This window comes from Hoplias malabaricus, chromosome 13 (assembly GCF_029633855.1).
Source record: "Hoplias malabaricus isolate fHopMal1 chromosome 13, fHopMal1.hap1, whole genome shotgun sequence".
NCBI lineage: Eukaryota > Metazoa > Chordata > Actinopteri > Characiformes > Erythrinidae > Hoplias > Hoplias malabaricus.
The window spans coordinates 8,931,322-8,954,602 of NC_089812.1; the positions used below are offsets into that span (position 1 = coordinate 8,931,322).

At 39.2% G+C, this 23,281-nt stretch overlaps 1 protein-coding gene across 5 annotated transcripts; it reads left to right on the forward strand.

The window, feature by feature from the left end:
- Positions 1-14,940: 14,940 nt before the first annotated feature.
- Positions 14,941-22,992, forward strand: aldh3b1 (aldehyde dehydrogenase 3 family, member B1). Of its 5 annotated transcripts, XM_066641940.1 has the most exons (11): positions 14,942-15,068; positions 15,422-15,550; positions 16,785-16,957; positions 17,357-17,467; positions 17,812-17,932; positions 18,633-18,718; positions 19,239-19,320; positions 20,240-20,632; positions 21,134-21,300; positions 22,026-22,125; positions 22,337-22,992. In XM_066641940.1, the coding sequence occupies exons 3-11, from the start codon at positions 16,796-16,798 to the stop codon at positions 22,534-22,536; spliced, it is 1,422 nt and encodes a 473-aa protein (XP_066498037.1). In that variant the 5' UTR covers positions 14,942-15,068; positions 15,422-15,550; positions 16,785-16,795; the 3' UTR covers positions 22,537-22,992. The 5 variants fall into 5 exon arrangements, with proteins under 5 accessions (XP_066498038.1, XP_066498037.1, XP_066498036.1 ...); XM_066641941.1 differs by lacking the exon at positions 15,422-15,550 and having other exon boundaries at positions 14,941-15,068; XM_066641939.1 differs by lacking the exon at positions 14,942-15,068 and having other exon boundaries at positions 15,148-15,550.
- The last annotated feature ends 289 nt before the right edge of the window (positions 22,993-23,281 follow it).

The window sequence follows — 23,281 nt, forward strand, 5'->3', positions numbered from 1 at the left end:
CGGGCCTATAGTCCCCCTGAAACATGTCCGTGCAGTCAGTGATCACAGTTTACTGGATAAAATGTCCAGGACAGCAGAGTCTGGATTTGCTGTTCCAATAGCCCTCTCTGCAGCACTCAGAATGCAGCTTGTGCTTGTGGTGCATTGTGAACTGTGTCATGACACTTTTTAAGCCACAACAGAACATGAAACAATGTGGATCTGATGAACTAACAGCGATCACACTCAGTAAAGATTCAGACACTGATCATTCTGCTGTTCATTTCTAATCCTCTACTGCCCCCTGTGGTCTGTCTTTACCTTCTTTACTACCTTCAGGTTTTTGTACAGTGTTTCAACAGATATTTATCACTGTGACTCTCGTGCACAGAAATACACAGCTGAGTCCTCTACTGTCAATCTGGACAGTTTAAGATACATCTTGTTGTTGGAATTGTCTCTGGTGATTTCAATTCGACCTTGAAGAGATGCTGCATAGCTCTGGCTACTTCCATAAACATATCCCATCCATTCCAGTGGTTTTCCAGACTTCTGTCTGATCCAGTGCATGACATAGCTGCTAAAAGTGAATCCAGATCCTCTACAGGAGAGACTCAGAGTTTCTCCAGGTTTTACCTGAACTGCACTTTCTAATGATTCCATACTTTGACATTTCACACCTGTTGAAACAAGAGAAATATTGTATTATTAATTACATTGTAATTACATGAAGATAAAGTCTGAATCAAAGGTTGAGGAACTCACTGCTGAAGGTGAGGAGCAGCAGTAATAAGGAGAGTGTGTTCTTCATGGTGAGGGTTGATGAGACTCTACTGTTCCACTCAGCTCAGCAGACCATAAGTACTGGACACACTCAGTTCACACTGGATTTGCATCATGACGTCATGGACAGTTTATACACATTTACTGCAACAACTGCTTATAATTTTGTGGAAATGTTTTACACCTGATGCTGGAAAATTGTTGTGAGGACTTGACAGCAATCTGCCTCATAGACTTTAGTGAGGTCAGGTTCTGATGTTGGATGATTTACTATTGATCACAAATACCCCTCTAATAATTCCAAATGTATTTCATGGAGCTCAGCCATTAAACAGAACACAGTTCCACTTCCTCAGCCCAGTAATCAGGGTCTTTATATGTGTATAGCCCTCTGGGCTTGGTCATTTTAGTCTGTGTATTGTTTGGGTCCATTCCATTTTGCTTTTTGTTCTTAAACAGAGTGTGATTACAACTGAACATGTCTCGGAAATGTGTGCAGTGTAAAGAGTAAATCAGTCATTTTAAAAAGTGTATGTCACTTTTGGACAACTGCCGGTCAGCCAGGGACATCAGTAGAGATTTATGCACTGGGGGCTGAGCTGGCTGGAAATCTGATGGGTGTTGGGGTTGGGGTGGTAGTAATGGACACTATCCAAATGTGGTGGGTGATGTTTTTTTAGACAGACAGAAACACCTTCAGTTGAGGGAAACCAATGGTATTTCTTTATCAAATAAATAATCCATCTCAAGAGTCTCACCTCAGATATTACAAATTGAATTGTGTCCCTTAGCGGTTAAATATGGAATATATATTTTAGTGTTCAAGTAAAGACAATTCCATATTTTAAGGGACGGTTTAGTTGTTGGAGTTAAAGACAATCAGCCGGGGCTATAGTCTCCAAAAGAGGTCTAACAATATCAGTGTGGTCAGCGATCACAGTTTACTGAATAAAATGTCCAGGAAAGCAGAGTCTGGATTAGCTGTTCCAATAGCCCTCTCTGCAGCACTCAGAATGCAACTTGTGCTTGTGGTGCACTGTGGATTGTGTCATGATACTTTTTTAACCACAACGGAAAATGAAACTGTGTGAATCTGATGAACTAACCGCACTTACACTCAACATGAAACTGTAAAGTTTCAGAGACTTTTCATTCTGCTGTTCATTTCTAATCCTCTACTGCCCCCTGTGGTGGTCCTTCACCTTCTTTACCACCTGCAGGTTTTTGTACAGTGTTTCCACTGATATTTATCACTGTGACTCTGCTGCACAGTAATACACAGCTGAGTCCTCTACTGTCACTCTGGACAGTTTCAGATACATCATGCTGTTGGAATTGTCTCTGGTGATTTCAATTCGACCTTGAAGAGATGCTGCATAGCTCTGGCTACTTCCATAAACATATCCCATCCATTCCAGTGGTTTCCCAGCCTTTTGTCTGATCCAGTGCTTGCTATAGCTGCTAAAAGTGAATCCAGATCCTCTACAGGAGAGACTCAGAGTTTCTCCAGGTTTTACCTGAACTGCACTTTCTAATGATTCCATACTTTGACATTTCACACCTGTTGAAACAAGAGAAATATTGTGTTATTAATTACATTGTTATTACATGAAGATAAAGTCTGAATCAAATGTTGAGGAACTCACTGCTGAAGGTGAGGAGCAGCAGTAATAAGGAGAGTGTGTTCTTCATGGTGAGGGTTGATGAGACTCTACTGCTCCACTCAGCTCAGCAGACCATAAGTACTGGACACACTCAGTTCACACTGGATTTGCAAAATGACATCATAGGTTTTGGGGCCTGTATGTGGGTGGTCTTGATATATATCCCTATGACACATGTCTGATATTCGGATATTTAAGTATTAGAGTTTATATCACACTGTCATTGGAGTCTAAAATATCCACTTTATACGAATGCCCAAAGACCCATAAAGCTTTAGGTAGGATTTATACCTTGTTTTATGAATATAATACGAGAGTGTATTTGAATTTCATTTCAGGCGAATACCAGATTAATTCCAGTTTTTCTCATTTCATTTCAATTTTCATTCTCTTCTACTGATACTAAGAGTTTGAAGAAGACACCCTCATGAGATAAAGCAGGTCTGGTCATGATCATTATGGCAGTAAATGTGTAATCAGCTGAGAATGAGTAAGGGTTGAAGAACATTAAAAATTAAAGGGGGCGAATTATTGAACCTAAGGTACACCATACGTAACAATGTCAGAGGATGATTTATGCTTAAATTCAATGTTGGAAAAGTTCCCCCCCTTACTATACCTCTCACAATGCTACATGTGTATGTACACATTTTAAACCACAAGAGAACATGAAACTGCGTGGATCGGGTGAACTGATGACAGCGCACAGCCTCATCAAGAAGTATTGTTCAAAACTCTAATACTGCTCATTGTGCTGTGAATTTCTTGTCCTCTACTGCCCCCTGTGTTGGTTCTTTACATACTTTATCAACTGCAGGTTTTTGTGCACTGTTTCCACAGATATTCATCACTGTGTGGTATGTGCACAGTAATACACTGCTGAGTGCTCTGCTGTGAGTCTGGACAACTTGAGACATGTCTTGCTGTTGGAATTGTCTCTGGTGACTTCAATTCGACCTCGAAAAGATGCTGCGTATTCAACACCTCCACTGCCGTAAACACGTCCCATCCATTCCAGTGGTTTTCCAGCCTTCTGTCTGATCCAGTGCATGGTGTACTCTCTAAAATCAAATCCAGATCCTCTACAGGAGAGACTCAGAGTTTCTCCAGGTTTTACCTGAACTGCACTTTCTAATGATTTCATCCTTTGACATTTCACACCTGTTGAAACAAGTGAAATATTGTATTATTAATTACATTGTAATAACATGAAGATAAAGTCTGAATCAAAGGTTGAGGAAATCACTGCTGAAGGTGAGGAGCAGCAGTAATAAGGAGAGTGTGTTCTTCATGGTGAGGGTTGATGAGACTCTTCTGCTCCACTCAGTTCAGCAGACCATAAGTACTGGAAACACTCAGTTCACACTGGATTTGCATCATGACGTCATGTATGGATTATCACCCTTTTTCTGCAACAACTGCCTCCCCTTTTGTAGGAAGGGTTTACACGTGATGTTGGAATGTTGCTGTGAGAATTTGATGGCATTCAGCCTCATAGACATTACTAAGATCTGATTATGATGTTGGACGATTTGCTTTTGATCACAAATGCCTCTCTAACTCATTCCAAATAGGCTCTCAGTCACTAAAGAGAACACAATTCTCCTTCCACAGCCCTTTGCTGATTGGGGTTTTACTTTTTTAGCTCACACTTAACACTGGCCTTGGTAATCTTAGTTTATCTGTGTTCCAGAACATTCCATTTTGTTTCTTGCTCTTTTATAGAGATAAACTGACTGTGTGATCACAACTAAATTTGTGTCTCAGAAATGAGTACAGCTTTAAGAGGTTAATAATCAGTAATTATAAAGAGTGTCTGCAAACACTTGGACATGTTGATCTTGAATTATTCAGTTCTGTGGGACACTTTTCAAACTATCAATCAGCCAGGGACATCAGTGTAGATGTATGAACTGGGGGCAATTCTAGATGAAACTTTGAAGGGTGTTGTTATCAGGGTAATTGACACTGGCCGAATGTGGTGAGCGTGATGTTTTTGAGACACACATGAACACCTCCAGCCGAATGACAGCAGAGGTGTTTCTGTAAGTCTGAAATAAACCATCAATCTCAATAGTCCAGCCTCAGAAAATCAAAATGTGGTAATCCATGTATTGATTAATTATGGAACACATATTTTAGTGTCCAAAACCAGGACAATTTTATATTTTAGCAGGAAGGTTTATTAGTTGAGGTTAAAGAATAATTAGCGGGCCTATAGTCCCCCTGAAACATGTCTGTGCAGTCAGTAATTGTCAGGAACGAGGGGCGGACTGATGGAGCGGACGCACACGCTAAAGCACCGATAAACTTTATTTTACAATAATAACAAAACAAAGAGACTTTAACAGAAAGAACAGAAACGGGGAGCCAAGCAGGCTAAACAGGACACGGGGAGCTAAACAGGGCAAACGGGACAGACAGACTAAATAACGAAACGACAGAGGAAATACAATGACAACGTGGAAAACAATAACAGACGAACTAGCAGAGACAGACAGACTTGAGAACACGACAGACTTGACACCGTACAAAGAACGAATGACCAACAAACAGGAAGTGTAGTAAGGGGACTTAAATACAAAACACAGACGAGACGCACCTGAGACAGATAACAAGGGGGCAGGGTAACAAATGACACAGACGAGGAGGCGGAACAAAGGCAGGACAAGGGCGGAGACAAGGACAATAACAGACAAAGCCATGTGCAGATAAAGCACATGGTGGGGACAACAGACCTGACAGGACGAGGGCGTGACAGTAATCACAGTTTACTGAGTAAAATGTCCAGGACAGCAGAGTCTGGATTAGCTGTTCCAATAGCCCTCTCTGCAGCACTCAGAATGCAGCCTGTGCTTGTGGTGCATTGTGGATTGTGTCATGACACTTTTTAAGCCACAACAGAACATGAAACAATGTGGATCTGATAAACTAACAGAACTCACACTCAGTAAAGATTCAGACACTGATCATTCTGTTATTCATTTCTAATCCTCTACTGCCCCCTGTGGTGGGTCTCTACCTTCTATACCACCTGCATGTTTTTGTACAGTGTTTCAACAGATATTTATCACTGTGACTCTCGTGCACAGAAATACAAAGCTGAGTCCTCTACTGTCACTCTGGACAGTTTCAGAAATGTTTTGCTGCTGGAATCATCTCTGGTGATTTCAGTTCGACCTCAAAAACATGCTGCGTAGTCATTCCCACTTCCACTGCCATAAACACGTCCCATCCATTCCAGTGGTTTTCCAGCCTTCTGTCTGATCCGGTGCATGTTGGAGCTGCTAAAACTGAATCCAGATCCTCTACAGGAGAGACTGAGAGTTTCTCCAGGTTTTACCTGAACTGCACTTTCTAATGATTCCATACTTTGACATTTCACACCTGTTGAAACAAGAGAAATATTGTATTATTAATTACTTTGTAATTCCATGAAGATAAAGTCTGAATCAAAGGTTGAGGAACTCACTGCTGAAGGTGAGGAGCAGCAGTAATAAGGAGAGTGTGTTCTTCATGGTGAGGGTTGATGAGACTCTACTGCTCCACTCAGCTCAGCAGACCATAAGTACTGGACACACTCAGTTCACACTGGATTTGCATCATGACGTCATGGACAGTTTATAACACATTTACTGCAGAAACTGCTTATAATTTTGTCGAAATGTTTTACACCTGATGCTGGAAAATTGTTGTGAGGACTTGACAGCAATCTGCCTCATAGACTTTAGTGCGGTCAGATTCTGATGTTGGGCGATTTATTTTTGATCACAAACACCACTCTAATAACTCCAAATGTATTTCATGGAGCTCAGCCACTAAACAGAACACAGTTCCACTTCCTCAGCCCAATATTCAGGGTCTTTATATGTGTATAGCCCTCTTGGCTAGGTCATTTTAGTCTGTGTATTGTTTGGGTCCATTCCATTTTGCTTTTTCTTCTTAAACAGAGTGTGATCACAACTGAACATGTCTCGGAAATGTGTGCAGTGTAAAGAGTAAATCAGTCATTTTAAAAAGTGTATGTCACTTTTGGACAACTGCCGGTCAGCCAGGGACATCAGTAGAGATGTATGCACTGGGGGCTGAGCTGGCTGGAACTCTGATGGGTGTTGGGGTTGGGGTGGTGGTAATGGACACTATCCAAATGTGGTGGGTGATGTTTTTTTAGACAGACAGAATCACCTTCAGTTGAGGGACACCGATGGTGTTTCTTTCTCAAATGAAAAATCTGTCTCAAGGGTCTCACCTCAGAAATACAAATTGAATTGTGTCCCTTAGCGGTTAAATATGGAATATCTATTTTAGTGTCCAAGTAAAGACAATTCCATATTTTAAGGGACGGTTTAGTTGTTGGAGTTAAAGACAATCAGCCGGGGCTATAGTCTCCAAAAGAGGTCTAACAATATCAGTGTGGTCAGCAATTACAATTTACATGATAAAATGTCCAGGACAGCAGAGTCTGGATTAACTGTTCCAATAGCCCTCTCTGCAGCACTCAGAATGCAGCTTGTGCTTGTGGTGCATTGTGGATTGTGTCATGACACATTTTTAACCACAACAGAAAATGAAACTGTGTGGATCTGATGAACTAACCGCACTTACACTCAACATGAAACTGTAAAGATTCAGAGACTTTTCATTCTGCTGTTCATTTCTAATCCTCTACTGCCCCCTGTGGTGGTCCTTCACCTTCTTTACCACCTGCAGGTTTTTGTACAGTGTTTCCACAGATATTTATCACAGTGACTGTTTTGCACAGTAATACACAGCTGAGTCCTCTGCTGTCACTCTGGACAGTTTCAGATATGTTTTACTGTTGGAATTGTCTCTGGTGATTTCAATTCGACCTTGAAAAGATGCTGCATATTCAGTGGTCCGTCCATGAATATAAATATATCCCATCCATTCCAGTGGTTTTCCAGCCTTCTGTCTGATCCAGTGCATGCTATAGTCACTAAAAGTGAATCCAGATCCTCTACAGGAGAGACTCAGAGTTTCTCCAGGTTTTACCTGAACTGCACTTTCTAATGATTCCATACTTTGACATTTCACACCTGTTGAAACAAGTGAAATAATATATTATTAATTACATTGTAATAACATGAAGATAAAGTCTGAATCAAAGGTTGAGGAACTTACTGCTGAATGTGAGGAGCAGCAGTAATAAGGAGAGTGTGTTCTTCATGGTGAGGGTTGATGAGACTCTACTGCTCCACTCAGCTCAGCAGACCATAAGTACAGTTCACACTGGATTTGCAAAATGACATCATAGGTTTTGGGGCCTGTATGTGGGTGGTCTTGATATAAATCCCTATGACACACGTCTGATATTAGGACATTGAAGTATCAGAGTTTATATCACAATGTCATTGGAGTCTAAATTATCCACTTTATATGAATGCCCAAAGACCCATAAAGCTTTAGGTAGGATTTATACCTTGTTTTATGAATATAATACGAGAGTGTATTTGAATTTCATTTCAGGCGAATACCAGATTAATTCCAGTTTTTCTCATTTAATTTCATTTTTCGTTCTCTTCTACTGATACTAAGAGTTTGAAGAAGACACCCTCATGAGATAAAGCAGGTCTGGTCATGATCATTATGGCAGTAAATGTGTAATCAGCTGAGAATGAGTAAGGGTTGAAGAACATTAAAAATTAAAGGGGGTGAAGTATTGAACCTAAGGTACACCATACGTAACAATGTCAGATGATGATTTATGCTTAAATACAACGTTGGAAAAGTTCCCCCCCTTACTATACCTCTCACAATGCTACATGTGTATGTACACATTTTAAACCACAAGAGAACATGAAACCGCATGGATCGGGTGAACTGATGACAGCGCACAGCCTCATCAAGAAGTATTGTTCAAAACTCTAATACTGCTCATTGTGCTGTGAATTTCTTGTCCTCTACTGCCCCCTGTGTTGGTTCTTTACATACTTTATCAACTGCAGGTTTTTGTGCACTGTTTCCACAGATATTCATCACTGTGTGGTACGTGCACAGTAATACACTGCTGAGTGCTCTGCTGTGAGTCTGGAAAACTTGAGATATGTTTTACTGTTGGAATTGTCTCTGGTGATTTCAATTCGACCTCGAAAAGATGCTGCGTATTCAACACCTCCACTGCCGTAAACACGTCCCATCCATTCCAGTGGTTTTCCAGCCTTCTCTCTGATCCAGTGCATGGTGTACTCTCTAAAATCAAATCCAGATCCTCTACAGGAGAGACTCAGAGTTTCTCCAGGTTTTACTTGAACTGCACTTTCTAATGATTCCATACTTTGACATTTCACACCTGTTGAAACAAGAGAAATATTGTATTATTAATTACATTGTAATTACATGAAGATAAATTCTGAATCAAAGGTTGAGGAACTCACTGCTAAAGGTGAGGAGCAGCAGTAATAAGCAGAGTGTGTTCTTCATGGTGAGGGTTGATGAGACTCTACTGCTCCGCTCAGTTCAGCAGACCATAAGTACTGGACACACTCAGTTCACACTGGATTATTAATGTGACGTCAGGGACAGAAATCAAATGGCAGTAAATGTGTTAGGGGCTCAGTATATTATTAGGTCAGATTTTATTTTAATTGGGCAAATAAATACATGTCATGCTGCCCGCTGCTCTGGGTGTGTGTTCACAGTCCTTAGTGTACTAGTGTGTGTGTGTGTGTTCACTGCCACAGATGGGTTAAATGCAGAAGACACATTTCATTGTACAAACAAATGACAAATAATTGCACATTGTCATTAACTTTAAAAGGGTATTTTGAAAAATGAGGCATACAGGTGTCTATACAAAGGTATGGCTAAACTACAAGTATATCTCTAGCCTAAGGCAGTGTAATTGGCCTCTGTCTCTCCCTCTGTGGGTAGGATGGCCCTCCTTGTCCCCCATTACTCAGCGTATATTAAGCAGTATGATGGGATGTCCTCTAATGTCATTAATTCACTGCTGTGTCAGATCCACTCATACTAATGCAACACAGTGTTAAAGATCAGGGTGAAAGGGGGATAACACAGTATGCAGAGCAATATATGGGCTAGGAGACAAGAAACATTATTTATCAGCTTTTTTTCTTTATTTTAATCACGTCTTTATTGTAGTATTAATGAACTGTAACGAGATGATTATAGTTTATTAATAATGTTTTGTTGATTAATATGTACCAAACAATGCCAATGTGAGCAATCATTCATTTAACAAGCAATGAAGTATTAAATATTCAGGTTTATTGTATATTTTGTAATGGTACCTCCTGTTAGACTCTAGATCTTTCTCTTTTGCATCTCTGATTTACATCAAATTTTTATGCAGTTATTTATATGTCATTTTAATTGGAAAAAAATAGTAAGTTTAATAAGTTCTGGACTGGTTAATGCAGCATTAATAAAGTATGTTTTATTACAAAAACATTCCAATCAGTTAAACAACTCTACATTAAAATGAGCAGGAAAAAATAGATACTTAATTTCCCTGTTTTAGAGAATCTTAGAAAATCAGCCAAACATGTGGTTGGACAGGGGGTGTGGACATCGTTGACCATGACAGTGAGACAGTGAGCAGAAACAGGTGCAGTGTAAGGGGGGGTTAAAAAAAAACAGATGCATCCTGTTTCTGTCAAGATCATTAACTGAAACGAAACCCCTACAGAAACAGACAACTGACAGAGAGAGAGAGAGAGAGAGAGAGAGAGAGAGAGAGAGAGAGAGAGAGAGAGAGAGAGAGAGAGAGAGAGAGAGAGAGAGAGAATGATGCATTAATACACTGTTTCCAAAGAGAAACTAGATGTTTCAGACAGGGGTCCTTCAACAGATGTGTCAGTAAGAACTGGTGCTGTGGGCGTCCTGAAAATGAAGAACAGGCTGAAAAGGGGCTAATGAAGTATGCAAAGAAACAGATGGACTTTTTGGAGTTAATTGTATGAAGTACAAAGTGCTCTCATATTGTCAGGGGAGCTGATAACATGGACAATGAGTGGTCACAAAAGGAGATGGTTTTAGTAGTTTGTCTGATTGTAATTATATATATATATATACAGTGCTGCGCAGAATCGTAGGCCCCTAAGATACTAAAATATATTTAAACTAATGCCTTCTCAGTCAGAATGGTGCTTGTATAAAGTTATATATAATCGCAGTAAATACATAAAAATAATAATATAAAACAAATACAAAATATAACCATTTTTTTCCTATAAAATAGTTGTGAGTGAGTTTGAAGAACAATGTGGGTTCAGATTCTCCTTGATTTGTATGACTTTGTTAAATCAACATCACACATTATTTAAAATCATTATTTATTAACCGCTAAAACTAGGTATTGTATGATAACCTCAGACACTCCACGAGGAAAGATTTGGAAAAATATTAACTCACATTCACACACAGAATATCACACTCACTGGAATAATGTTATTTGGTTTTATTCTAAAGTTGGGCGTTATTTGTTGTTTGTTCATTTCTTAGCAAATAAACACTTACTGCTCAGATAAATAGCTTTTTAAATCTCAATCTCTGGTGCGCCCCCTCCAGGGTATGTTCCCGCATTGCGCCCAATGATTCCGGGTAGGATCCGGACCCACCGTGACCCTGAACTGGACAAGTGCTTACAGACAATGAATAATGAATGAATAAATGAATAATCTCTGGTGCCTAAACCTTTTGCACAGTACTGTATATTTTCAAGTACACAGTCCAAGCCAATCCCAAACACATTCTTTGATGTTGAAGCCTGGGTAGAGGGGAGGTCATCTTTCTTCTGATGAACAACAGCAGCTTCTTTGTCTTTTGTTTTCTCAATTTCTTTTCTCAGTGATGGCTTTTTACAGCTTGTAATTCTAATTCAGTTCTTAACAGATATAGTACTGTAAACATATACATATATGTGCGTGTGTGTGTGTGTCTTAGACACCAACTATTTTCATTACTTATAATGATTTATCTCATAAATAAGAGCGATGCTTGTATAAAACTATGTACTTTTATTTGTACTTAAATAAAACTTACAGATAATGAATGGAATGAATGAATATATATATATATATATATACACATTTGTTGCCAGATATTCTTCATGGCAGTATGCATTTTCTTTAAATCACCAACACATTTGATAATAACACTTAATATAGGCAATGTTTTAGGCACATCAGTAAATAAGATTAAAAATTATTCATTTGGGCAGTAAACACCAACTCAGAAAAAACCCTTATATTATATCAAAAAATAAATAAAGTATTAAATATGTAAGTAGTGATATTCTCTAAGTGCATGTGAATGTGTTGATTTAGTCTTTTCCAAATCTCTCCTTATGGTGGTCCAGTGTTATCTGAGGTCATTCACCTAGTTCGCTTACTTCATTCTGTTAAATATAAATCTTAAAGTGACCAGACCCAGAGCCAAGCATTAGCTAGTGATGTAGGCTTATCCAACACTTTTTGGACTGAGTTAGATTGATATTTCATGATTCAGAACATCACTACCTGACCTCACTAACGTTTATGTGGCTGAATGCAATTGAATCCTCAGAGAAATGTTCCAACAGCTGATGAAGCTGCTACTGCAGCAAAGAAGAAAAAACTCCTTATTAATAGTCTTGATTTCAGAGGAAACTTTTGGCTGTAGCTAATATAACTGTTATAAATATAATGTGAGGCTAAGGAAATGAACCTAGTGAATGATTGTGCTGGGGCTTATTGTGAGAAAGCGACTGTGAACAGGTGCTTGGTGCAAATGAGTTTCAGAGCGTCTGAAAACAGAGATTTCGGTCTAAATGCAAATGTACTCTGGAGAAGTCAATCTATTCTTACTGCTGCAAGAAAGCAGCTGAGCCTGAAGCAGAACGACTGAAATCATCTCACTTTGTTTATCAAAACCCTTCCAGCTGCTCAACTCAGTCACTGAGTCAGTGTAATATGGTCCAGTTCACACCAGATATTACACATCTAAAATATGGGTTATTATAAATGCATACACAACTTTGGAACAGCTGTGGGAAGCCATAGAAATAGGTTAACACTATTCATCTCCATGACGAGTATGTTTTTGCTGCTATAAGCTTTAACTCATATAACCTCAGAATTAAACTACAAACCAGATTCCAAAAAAGTTGGGACACTAAACAAATTGTGAATAAAAACGGAATGCAATGATGTGGAGGAGCCAACATCTAATATTCTATTCAGAATAGAACACAAATCACAGATCAAAAGTTTAAACTGAGAGAATGTATCATTTTAAGGGAAAAATATGTTGTTTCAAAATTTCATGGCGTCAACAAATCCCCAAAAATTTGGGACAAGGCCATTCTTTACCACTGTGTGGCATCCCCCTTCTTCTTACAACACTCAACAGACGTCTGGGGACAGAGGAGACCAGTTTCTCAAGTTTAGAACTAGGAAAGCTTTCCCATTCATGTCTAATACAGGCATCTAACTGTTCAATCATCTTGGGTCTTCTTTGTCGCACCTTCCTCTTTATGATGCGCCAATGTTCTTTATAGGTGAAAGATCTGGACCATTTCAGTACCCGGATCCTTCTCCTACGTAGCCATGATGTTGTGGTTGCTGCAGAATGTGGTCTGGCATTATCTTGTTGAAAAATGCAGCTGGCAACGGTGGATGGCACGGTGGATTGTGTTCACTGACAATGCTTTCTGGAAGTATTCCTGAGCCCATTCTGTTATTTCCTTGACAGTGGCATTCCTGTTTGAGGTGCAGTGACGTTTAAGGGCCCGGAGATCACGAGCATCCAGTAGAGTTTTACGGCCTTGCCCCTTACGCTCAGGAATTGTTCCAGATTCTCTGAATCTTTTGATGATGTTATGCACTGTTGATGATGATAACTTAAAAGTCTTTGCTATTTTACGCTGGGGAACACCATTCTGGTATCGCTGCACTATCTTTCTGCACAACAATGGTGGAATTGGTGATCCTCTTACCATCTTAGCTTCAGAGAGACACTGACACTGAGAAGCTCTTTTTATACCCAATCATGTTGTCAATTGACCTAATTAATGTTAATTGGTCTTCCACCTGTTCGTTATATGATCAATTTTATTTTTCCAGCCACTTATTGCTACTTGTCCCAACTTTTTTGGGATTTGTTGACACTGTGAAATTTTGAATCAACATATTTTTCCTTTAAAATGTTACATTTACTCAGATTAAACTTTTGATCTGTCATCTATGTTCTATTCCGAATAAAATATTGACATTTGCCATCTCCACATCATTGCATTCAGTTTATATTCACAATTTGTTTAGTGTCCCAACTTTTTTTGGAATCCGGTTTGTATATATCCCTATAAATGCTGAAAATATTAAACAGTATGTTTTTTGCACCGCAATGAAATGGATAAATGAAAAAGATAATGATGATGAGTATCTTTTTTGTTTTCAGTAGTTACCCCTAGCATTTGAATTGATTTGTTCAATCCAACCCCCACTCACCCCATCCCCAGTTAATCTGACACTGATCTGATTAAATGCTGATTAAATTGAGTTATCTCATCCCCAAGTTTTGGGAGTAAGGCTGGCCTCCACTCCCATATAAAATCAAGGTCCTTAGTCATTTTATTACATTGTGTTTCTAGCCAGTTAGGGAGTCTACAAGGTAGAGAAATATTTCTTTACAGAATTAAAAACACAATTTTTCAAATTAATTAATTGCCCCCGTCAGCTTAAATAAGCTTGCTCTCAATTGGATAAATCATTCCCTTGATTTAATTAAATAATTCAAGATGAATAATCTACATTTACATTAGGTAAAACTGAATTAATTTATTTATTTATTTATTCATTCATTTATTCGTTCATTTGTTCATTCATTTATTCATTTATTCGTTCATTCATTCATTCATTAATGCCTTCCATATAATAAATCATATCTTCCTGTTAGTCAGCTGGAACCACAAAGCATCATTCTGAGACAGCTCAGTGAAACTGAGAAAATGATTTAGCGATATATAAATAATATCAGTTAAAAGATTGGACACAGCTGCTCCGTTTTTTCATTATTTTTATTATTTTCTACATTGCAGATTAATATTGAAGACGTAAAAAAAATCAAGGAACGTGTGAAGTTATGTAGTAAACAAAAAAGTGTTAAAAAAAACAGAATATATTTCATGAATATGCAGAAAACATTAAAAATAAAGAATAAGCATTGAATAATATGGTATATAAACACACAAACACCAGTAGCAGTAATCACTAAATCCTAAGTCCACAGCGCCATCTAGCGACAACAGACACAACATCAACATGAAAATCAGTTGCAAATGTACCCAGCTGTACACCCCTGCTTTTTAAATAGTTTTTTTTTGTCCAAAGACTTTACCATTCCATTTGCATGTTGTCTCAGAAATGCTGCTCTATATAGATATATGTTTTATGGTTTTATAGGTTATGTGGTTTACAGTTAATTCTTCAAACTGAAAAGAACCCAGGTAGCCCTCATGATCTGGTTGGGTTCAGTGGCTATGCCTATGGGTATGGGGTTGTATATGGGCTTTTAGGGGCTACCTAGACACTTTATGGTCTATATTTATGGGGCCTACATGGCCCTGTACAGCCCATATAGACCCTGGACCCATCACTGATGTATAGGGCATCCATATACTGGGTGTGTTGGCTCAGAAGTATTCTCGTTTTACATTTTAATTTCAGTGTTTTACCCATAAAGTCTACTAATCTAGCAAGCTTGTTAGTATTGTGAAATCAGTTAATACACAGGGGTGGTTACCCAGACAGGGATTAAGCCTAGTCGTGGACTTCACAACATTTTGGAATGTGATTTAAAGGAGGGTGTAGCCCAGGGCTAGGTTTAAGTCCCCTCTTCACGTTTAATAGTGTTTTGATATGGTTTTAGATGAATGATTCATTCGTTCTATGAGATCACGTTTGACAAAGAAAAGGGGGAACTGTGCTTAACACCGACATTGCTTTTTTATTCCCACAAACCACGGGTTTGTCTAGAACTGTCCAAATCCCGTCTAAACTAGACCAACTTGATTTCTTGGTCTATTGCACTAACACCCGGAACTAACTGGGGATAGCAGATAACGAGGCTAAAGAGACTACTTGAAGCATTTGTAACAGAACTCGGTAAGATTTCGGCTTTTTTTTGCGTCCGGGTGAATCTGCTGTGGGCTTTGGCTGTGAGCCGTTGGATTTCGATTCGTTATATGGCTAGTTTCTATAATTGAGTTTTCCACTTCGTTTGTTTGCAGATATTCAGCAACAGAAAGTCCTTCAGCGTTTATTAGACGAATGGCTTCCACATAACTGTTCTGTTAGCTCTGTTTGAGAGGGTATTGTTGAGGGGGGAAATAAGTAAATTTGCATGAAGAGCGCGAGGAGATTTATATAAAGGGGAGGCTGTTAAACAAGCTTCGGATCCAATATTACTCCCTAGTCCCTAGACAAGTGCACTTCCTAGGTCGTTAAACTGTAGCTTTTACACACAAGTTCGTTGTATGTAAGATAGGGTTGTTTTGGACCAATGACCAATGTAAATTGCTTTCTGTAACATAAACAATGGTATTTTTAGGTGTACATAGCGTTATTTCATATCCTACATCATTAATTACTAAGGGAATAAGGAGACATTTGGATCACAGCCCAGTGTGCAGCGCTTGTAATCTTGTTTATACAGCTGCCGTAAATGTTCAAAAATAAAGACTTAATGATATATAGCAACAATAATAAAAGGTAAACGGACCACTGTTGGTGACTGAGGGCAAAGTTGGAGGTCCACTAGTGTTTTACACAGCGTTTTCTGGGCGGACCGCTGGTGATTAAACAGAATTTTAGACAAAATGCCACATTTTAGCACTTTTCCATTCACAGTCCAATTTACTTTTTTTTTCCTTCATTAGGTTCTTTTTGTTAACCTTTATAAATAAGATTAGTAAATAATTTAAATCCAGCACAGTGTCAACATTTTTATCATTTAATCATTTTGTACTCATTGTTATATCTCTCATAGGTGTAGGTAATATTTGTATTAGTTTGTTTTCCAGAATAAAAGTCTCTGTGAATTTAAAATCTGATTAAGGAGATAAAAAATTAATTATATCCTGTACAGGACAGTAATCTGTAGCAGTGGTCTACAGTCAGTGGTGTGCCAGCCTTTTTGGGATTTTGGGAATTGTGGGAACAAATTCAACATTGAAAACTAATCCCTCAAAATATTTTCCTTACTCGCTTCCCTTCTGTGTCACTATAGGGACATATAGAACATATCAGCAGTGCGCTGCCTGGCTCTTCTCTTTTGAAGCTTCAGTGGATTAAAATACAATTTTAAATCTGACTTATTAATACCCAATTATCTTTGAAGGTGTATTTGAGATGGAGAGCCAGAAGCAGGTGATTGAAAGGCTCAGAACTACGTTCCGGTCTGGTGTTACTCTTCCCCTACATTTTCGTCTGAAACAACTGCAGGCTCTGCTCACTCTGCTGGAGGAAAATGAGACCCAGATTTTGGAGGCTTTGCACAAAGACCTCGCCAAGGTATGGCCATGATGTAATATCACTGAGGTTTTTATAAAATAAATGACAACATGAAAAGTTTTATATGCAAAATACATCGCTGACCGAGGGGGCACTTTACAAAAACAAGATGTCTCAGTTTACCACTTAAGCCCTGTGTCAAGTTTATGTAATAGCAAAGGTGCTGAGGGACGTTTCCGTTGGATGAATCTCCATCTTGTGCCACAATCCAGCTTTGCTCACTCATTCATGTTTAGCATGCTGTGTGTTCTCCACAAGAGGGAGCCACTTAGATAGCTTTTGAGGCTTCATATATTGTTCATGATTTAGCATATACACAAATGGCATAGGAGGCTTAACTTGACCTTTTAGTAATGCTGTTTTTTCTTTGTTTTTCCTCTCTGTCCTTCTCTTCTAAAGCCCAAGTTTGAGGCCGTGCTGTCTGAAATTGACATGGTGGTCAACGACCTTTGCATCACCATCAATAACTTGCACAGCTGGATCCAACCTACTTATGTAAATAAGAACTTGGTAAGTTTCAAGTGGGAATTCATACAGTTCAATCATTTGGACATACAGATGTTGGCGAAGATGCCATATTATTATTAATGTTATAATGAATTATTAGATTTTTAAAAAGTTGATTATTTACAGTGACCCTGTATATTGCAGTATGTCACATTACAATCACATCACAATTTCTCTACATTCCTCTACACTGATGTAACACTTTCAGCTGATATTTTTGTTTCCTTTTCTTGATAAAGAGGAAAATGCTGTATCAGTGAAACTGTGAAAAGAGTTTCTCATTAATCTGGAAAGCTGGGATCTTGTTTTCACTGAGGCTTGCATTTTTCTCTTTTTCTTGCATTTAGGCAACAAAGCTGGATGACTGTTTTATCCGCAGAGAGCCACTGGGGCTGGTTTTGATCATTGGCGCATGGAACTATCCTCTTCAACTCATTCTGGCGCCACTCATTGGTGCTATTGCTGCAGGTGGGATGCCTGTTTTATGATATTGTTTGAAGGGGCAAGTCCTTTTTTAATCCCTAAAACTGTAGCAATCAGTATTTCTAAAAGAAAAATTTTATTTTCTTTCTTTCATAGAGCAGGTCCTTTGGAATAGATAGGCCATGTAAACATAGGGTTAGTGTAGAAGATCTAATACATCTAGGATTCTAGGTGTAAGTGCAATGGTGGTTTCATGAAATGAAGAAAATGATAGAAGACTGATTGCTACTTTAAAACAGTAAATATGAGTGTGTTAAAAAAAGGCATTGCAGTATACAACTGCATTGTCAATTCACCTCTCACTCTCTTTCGAGCAATTCTCATGTACCATATGTGGTGGAAACCACAGTCATTGATCAAAACTAGGCATCTGTGTCCAGCCTAGTAGAGTATAGTAAGCAGGGATAATGCTATGGACACACCCACACTCATATGACAGGGTTTTCTTTGGGTAGAGCTTTTGAATTCCAGGGATTTTTGGGATTTATTTTGTTAGAAGGTATTGAATACATTTTGTTGGATGCCAAACTAGTCAGTGTATCTTTGAATCTTAGTACTTGTGTTAATCATGAACAGCTATGGAAATTAGGGACCATCTAATATATAAAATAACATAACCCACATATATATATATATATATATATATGCCTAATATATTTCAACCTGAATCTGTGCCCTTGTTTAGGAAACTGTGCCGTTCTAAAACCTTCAGAGATCAGTAAAGCAACTGAGAAAATTCTCTCTGAACTCATCCCCAAATATCTGTCTCAGGTAATGTACTGGCAAACAGGCTTTCAGTGGCCCATATAATAGAAAACTAATCTCCCCTCACCTTTTTAAACAAAACAAAACCTGCTAAAGCTTAATGCTTTAAAATATTCCCCAGAGCAGACTGGAGGACTGCTTTTTAAACATGGGAAGCCAATCAGAACTATTTACATATATCACAGTATTTGTGGATATGAGAAAATATATATTTTTAATCACATAGATCTAAAGACAACACACATTAACACACAAGAACGTATTTTAACAATGTTTTTCTGTCCATAGTCCTGTGGTCAAGATTCAGTAAAGTACAGCATTGTGCTACAGCCAAGGTCTACAGCAATACTTTACACAAAATACACATATGAACCTACCTTTTTCTGCAGTTGTAAAGATGTTTGCAACTTATACCCAGTGTTGGATGCATGAAATTAAATGCATATGTGCATTGCTGGCAGTGCTGTTGTTGCTCTTGTTTCACATTTTCAAAATTTATTTACTTATTTACTGTGTGGAATTACAGGAGTGTTTTGCAGTGGTCTGTGGAGGAGCAGAGGAAACCAAGCTGCTGTTACAAAATCGATTTGATCATATCTTCTACACTGGTAATCATCCACAGTTTAACCACTTATTTAACCACTGCCCCAGAGTTGCTTTCGTCTCTTTATAATAGGCATAAGCATTCGAACATGGCCTTATTTAAAACATTTCTGAGAACATGGTTTTGAATGGGGGTGGCACGGTGGCGCAGCAGGTAGTGTCGCAGTCACACAGCTCCAGGGGCCTGGAGGTTGTGGGTTCGATTCCCGCTCCAGGTGACTGTCTGTGAGGAGTTGGTGTGTCCTCCCCGTGTCCGCGTGGGTTTCCTCCGGGTGCTCCGGTTTCCTCCCACAGTCCAAAAACACATGTTCCAGGTGGATTGGCGACTCGAAAGTGTCCGTAGGTGTGAATGTGTGAGTGAAAGTGTGTGTGTGTCTGTGTTGCCCTGTGAAGGACTGGCGTCCCCTCCAGGGTGTATTCCCGCCTTGCGCCCGATGATTCCAGGTAGGCTCTGGACCCCTCGCGACCCTAAATTGGATAAGCGGTTACAGATAATGGATGGATGGATGGTTTTGAATGGATTCTACTGTGCCAAAGTCAGGGTCAGCCCCAGCACGTATTTATTTCCAGTTATTAATTTTCAGGAGATGGTTACTAAGAGGATTAAGAAGGGAAAAGTCATGGGTAAAATAATTGGAATTCTGACCGCCATCAAGGAAGTGGGACGTCTAAAAACCGTGCACAATATTTAGGTTTCAACTTTGAGAAACAAGAGGAAGATCAAGCTCCACTCTTGTTTCAGATCTGAAAAAAATCAATTGTTGTTTCCATCCTTCCACTGTGTAAACACTGCTCAGCTCTATGGGTGTAAAAGGAAGTGGATATGTCAAAATGCCTGCAAAGAGAAAAGGATCTGGAGGATGGAGAATTATGCATATATATATATATATATATATATAAAATCATGTGTCTCTGGTCCTGCAGGTTCTCAGGCTGTGGCTCGGAGTATCCTACAAGCTGCAGCAGTGTTCCTGACGCCAGTCACCCTAGAGCTGGGAGGGAAATGTCCATGCCTGATTTTTGGCCGGTTGGACATCAAGGCTGCAGCTAAGAGACTGGTCTGGTCCAAGTTCTTTAACGTAGGTCAGAGCTGCGTGGCTCCAGACTATGTCCTGTGCACCACCGAGATCCGGGACGCCCTCCTGCCTGCCATCGCAGACGCTTTGACAGAGTTTTACAGCGCTCAGCCTCAACAGAGTCCAGACTATGGACGCATCATCACACACAGACACTGGGACAGACTGATGGAGCTCCTGCACAAATCTGCTGGAAGGGTAGTGATCGGAGGAGAAGGGGATAGAGAGAGCAAGTACATTGGTGAGTATATGATAAATATATCTTTGTGCGGTACATTCTAGTTTTATTTTTTGGACAAACTTCAAACCTAAAAATCACATCAAATCTTATATGTTCATGAGCTATTAATTTTTTATTAACTAAATTATTCAAGGCAATTGGCAGACATTGTTATTCAGGGGAGCATATGTTTTAAATCATAATATTGATGTAGTGTAGTGTTCCTGTCCAAACTGGGATTCAAACCCTCTGCCCTCTACAATATACCAGACACCAACAAAATATACAAATAATAAATGTGATTTTATTATTATTAATATTATTATTATTATTATTATTATTGCAAGGATATTAGGAAGTAAAAATATAAAAATTAATCGGGTAAATATGTATAAAATTTCTTTTATTGCAGCTATTTTGTACCATGGTCATTTGACAATATTATTTTTATATTATAAAAATGTTTACAATATTATTTTACAAAGAATAATTTAAATATTTTGTCCCCGTCTTCCCTGCTAGCTCCGACAGTACTAGTGGATGTGCAGGAGTCAGATGCTCTAATGGAGGAGGAAATATTTGGACCTATCCTGCCTATCATCACCATCAAGTCTCTAGAGGAGGGGATTAACTTCATCAACCAGAGAGAGAAGCCTTTGGCACTTTACCCCTTCTCTGATGACTCTCAGGTATGGGGCTAAAATGAGAAGAGAATTTCCTGTATGTCCATTTTTCAGGATCTCAACATCTCCATATCCCCATTTCAGTATCTCGGTATCTTAGGACCTCTATATGCCAAAATCAGTGTTGTTCTGCGACATCAGTTTTAAAATGCTCTATACAATTTAATTTTGATTGATTGATTGCACTATGGGTGGCACGGTGGTGCAGCAGATAGTGTCGCAGTCGGGTTCGATTCCCGCTCCGGGTGACTGTCTGTGAGGAGTGTGGTGTGTTCTCCCTGGGTCTGTGTGGGTTTCCTCCGGGTGACTGTCTGTGAGGAGTGTGGTGTGTTCTCCCTGGCTCTGTGTGGGTTTCCTCTGGGTGACTGTCTGGGAGGAGTGTGGTGTGTTCTCCCTGTGTCTGTGTGGGTTTCCTCCGGGTGACTGTGAGGAGTGTGGTGTGTTCTCCCTGGGTCTCCGTGGGTTTCCTCCGGGTGCTCCGGTTTCCTCCCACGGTCCAAAAACACGTTGGTGGGTGGATTGGCGACTCAAAAGTGTCCATAGGTGTGTGTGTTGCCATGTGAAGGACTGGCGCCCCCTCCAGGGTGTATTCCCGCCTTGCACCCAATAATTCCAGGAAGTCTCTGGACCCACCGTGACCCTGAACTGGGTAAGCGGTTACAGATAATGAACGAATGAATGAATGATTGCCCTGTAGGCTGAAAAAGTATTTTGGGGGGGTTTTTCTGCAGATTGTGAACACCGTTCTGGAAAGAACCAGTAGCGGAGGCTTGTGCTCTAATGATGGAATCGTCCACATGACCCTCCCTGGTTTGCCTTTTGGAGGAGTGGGTGAGTGCATGGATTAATAATCAATAATCAATTTTAGTTTTCTCTTGTAGCAAAAAGTATTTTGCCAGGTTCTTTGGCTTCAGTTCCACATATAGGACATTCCCCATGAACAGACACCATGTTGATGTTTCAGAGCTAGTGACCTATCTCTTCTGTTTGTGAATATCCCACACGTCACGTATTAAAAACTGCTCTCATTCTCTTGGTTCAGGTGCCAGCGGCATGGGCAGTTATCACGGCCGCTGGAGTTTTGAGACGTTTAGCCACAGGCGAGGGTGTATGCTCCGAGGATGGGGCCTGGAGCGTATTGGAATGTTACGCTACCCTCCGTACAAAGAAAGGAACCTGGGCTGGTTACGCTGGGCAACCACAACCAAAAAGAGTAGCTGGGGAGGATGCTCTGTGATGTGAAGTGTTTTTTGTTCATTTGTTTGTGTCTTGTAAATATATGCAGAGGACACCATTTAAACTAAAACCATACATCTAGAATTATAGGCAAAACATAGCATTCAATATAATGTTTCTGCAGTTCTCAGAACTGGACCCCAGCCAGCAACTACACTATACTGACTAACACACTACTTCACCAGTCAAAGGAAGGCTGAAGCTTTCCATGACAAGATAGTTTAACAATTTTACAAATAACAAATTTGTATGGTTGCTTTTACGTGTTGTCAATATACTTATTTTCTTGGAATGTGTTTGTGTACAACCCCCAGAATGAAACATCCATACAAGTAAGATTTTCTACGATCATCACTCAAACTTGTTTTTTTTATATCTATATCAAGACTGCCGGTTGTTCTTCGTTTTCCTGAGAAAATCAGCTAATAAATATAAACAAAACGTGCACTGAAGACACTTTGTTGGTCTTTCATACTGGTAACAGAGGAGAAAAATGTCCTGTCTTGATGAACATGAACTCAAGAAAAGAAGTCAATATTAGTATTAATGGCTAGTATTAAAATGTTTCTAAAAATAAATTGTGTAATAAACCAGGAATATGACATGGCATTTAGGATTTTAGCAGACTTGATTCCAAAAATACCACTGTTTAACACACACTGACTGTATGTTTTGACAAATTAAGCATAGTTAAATAATAAGAATGTTAATGAGCAACAGAGTGATAAATAATGGTTACCTTGTCTTTAAA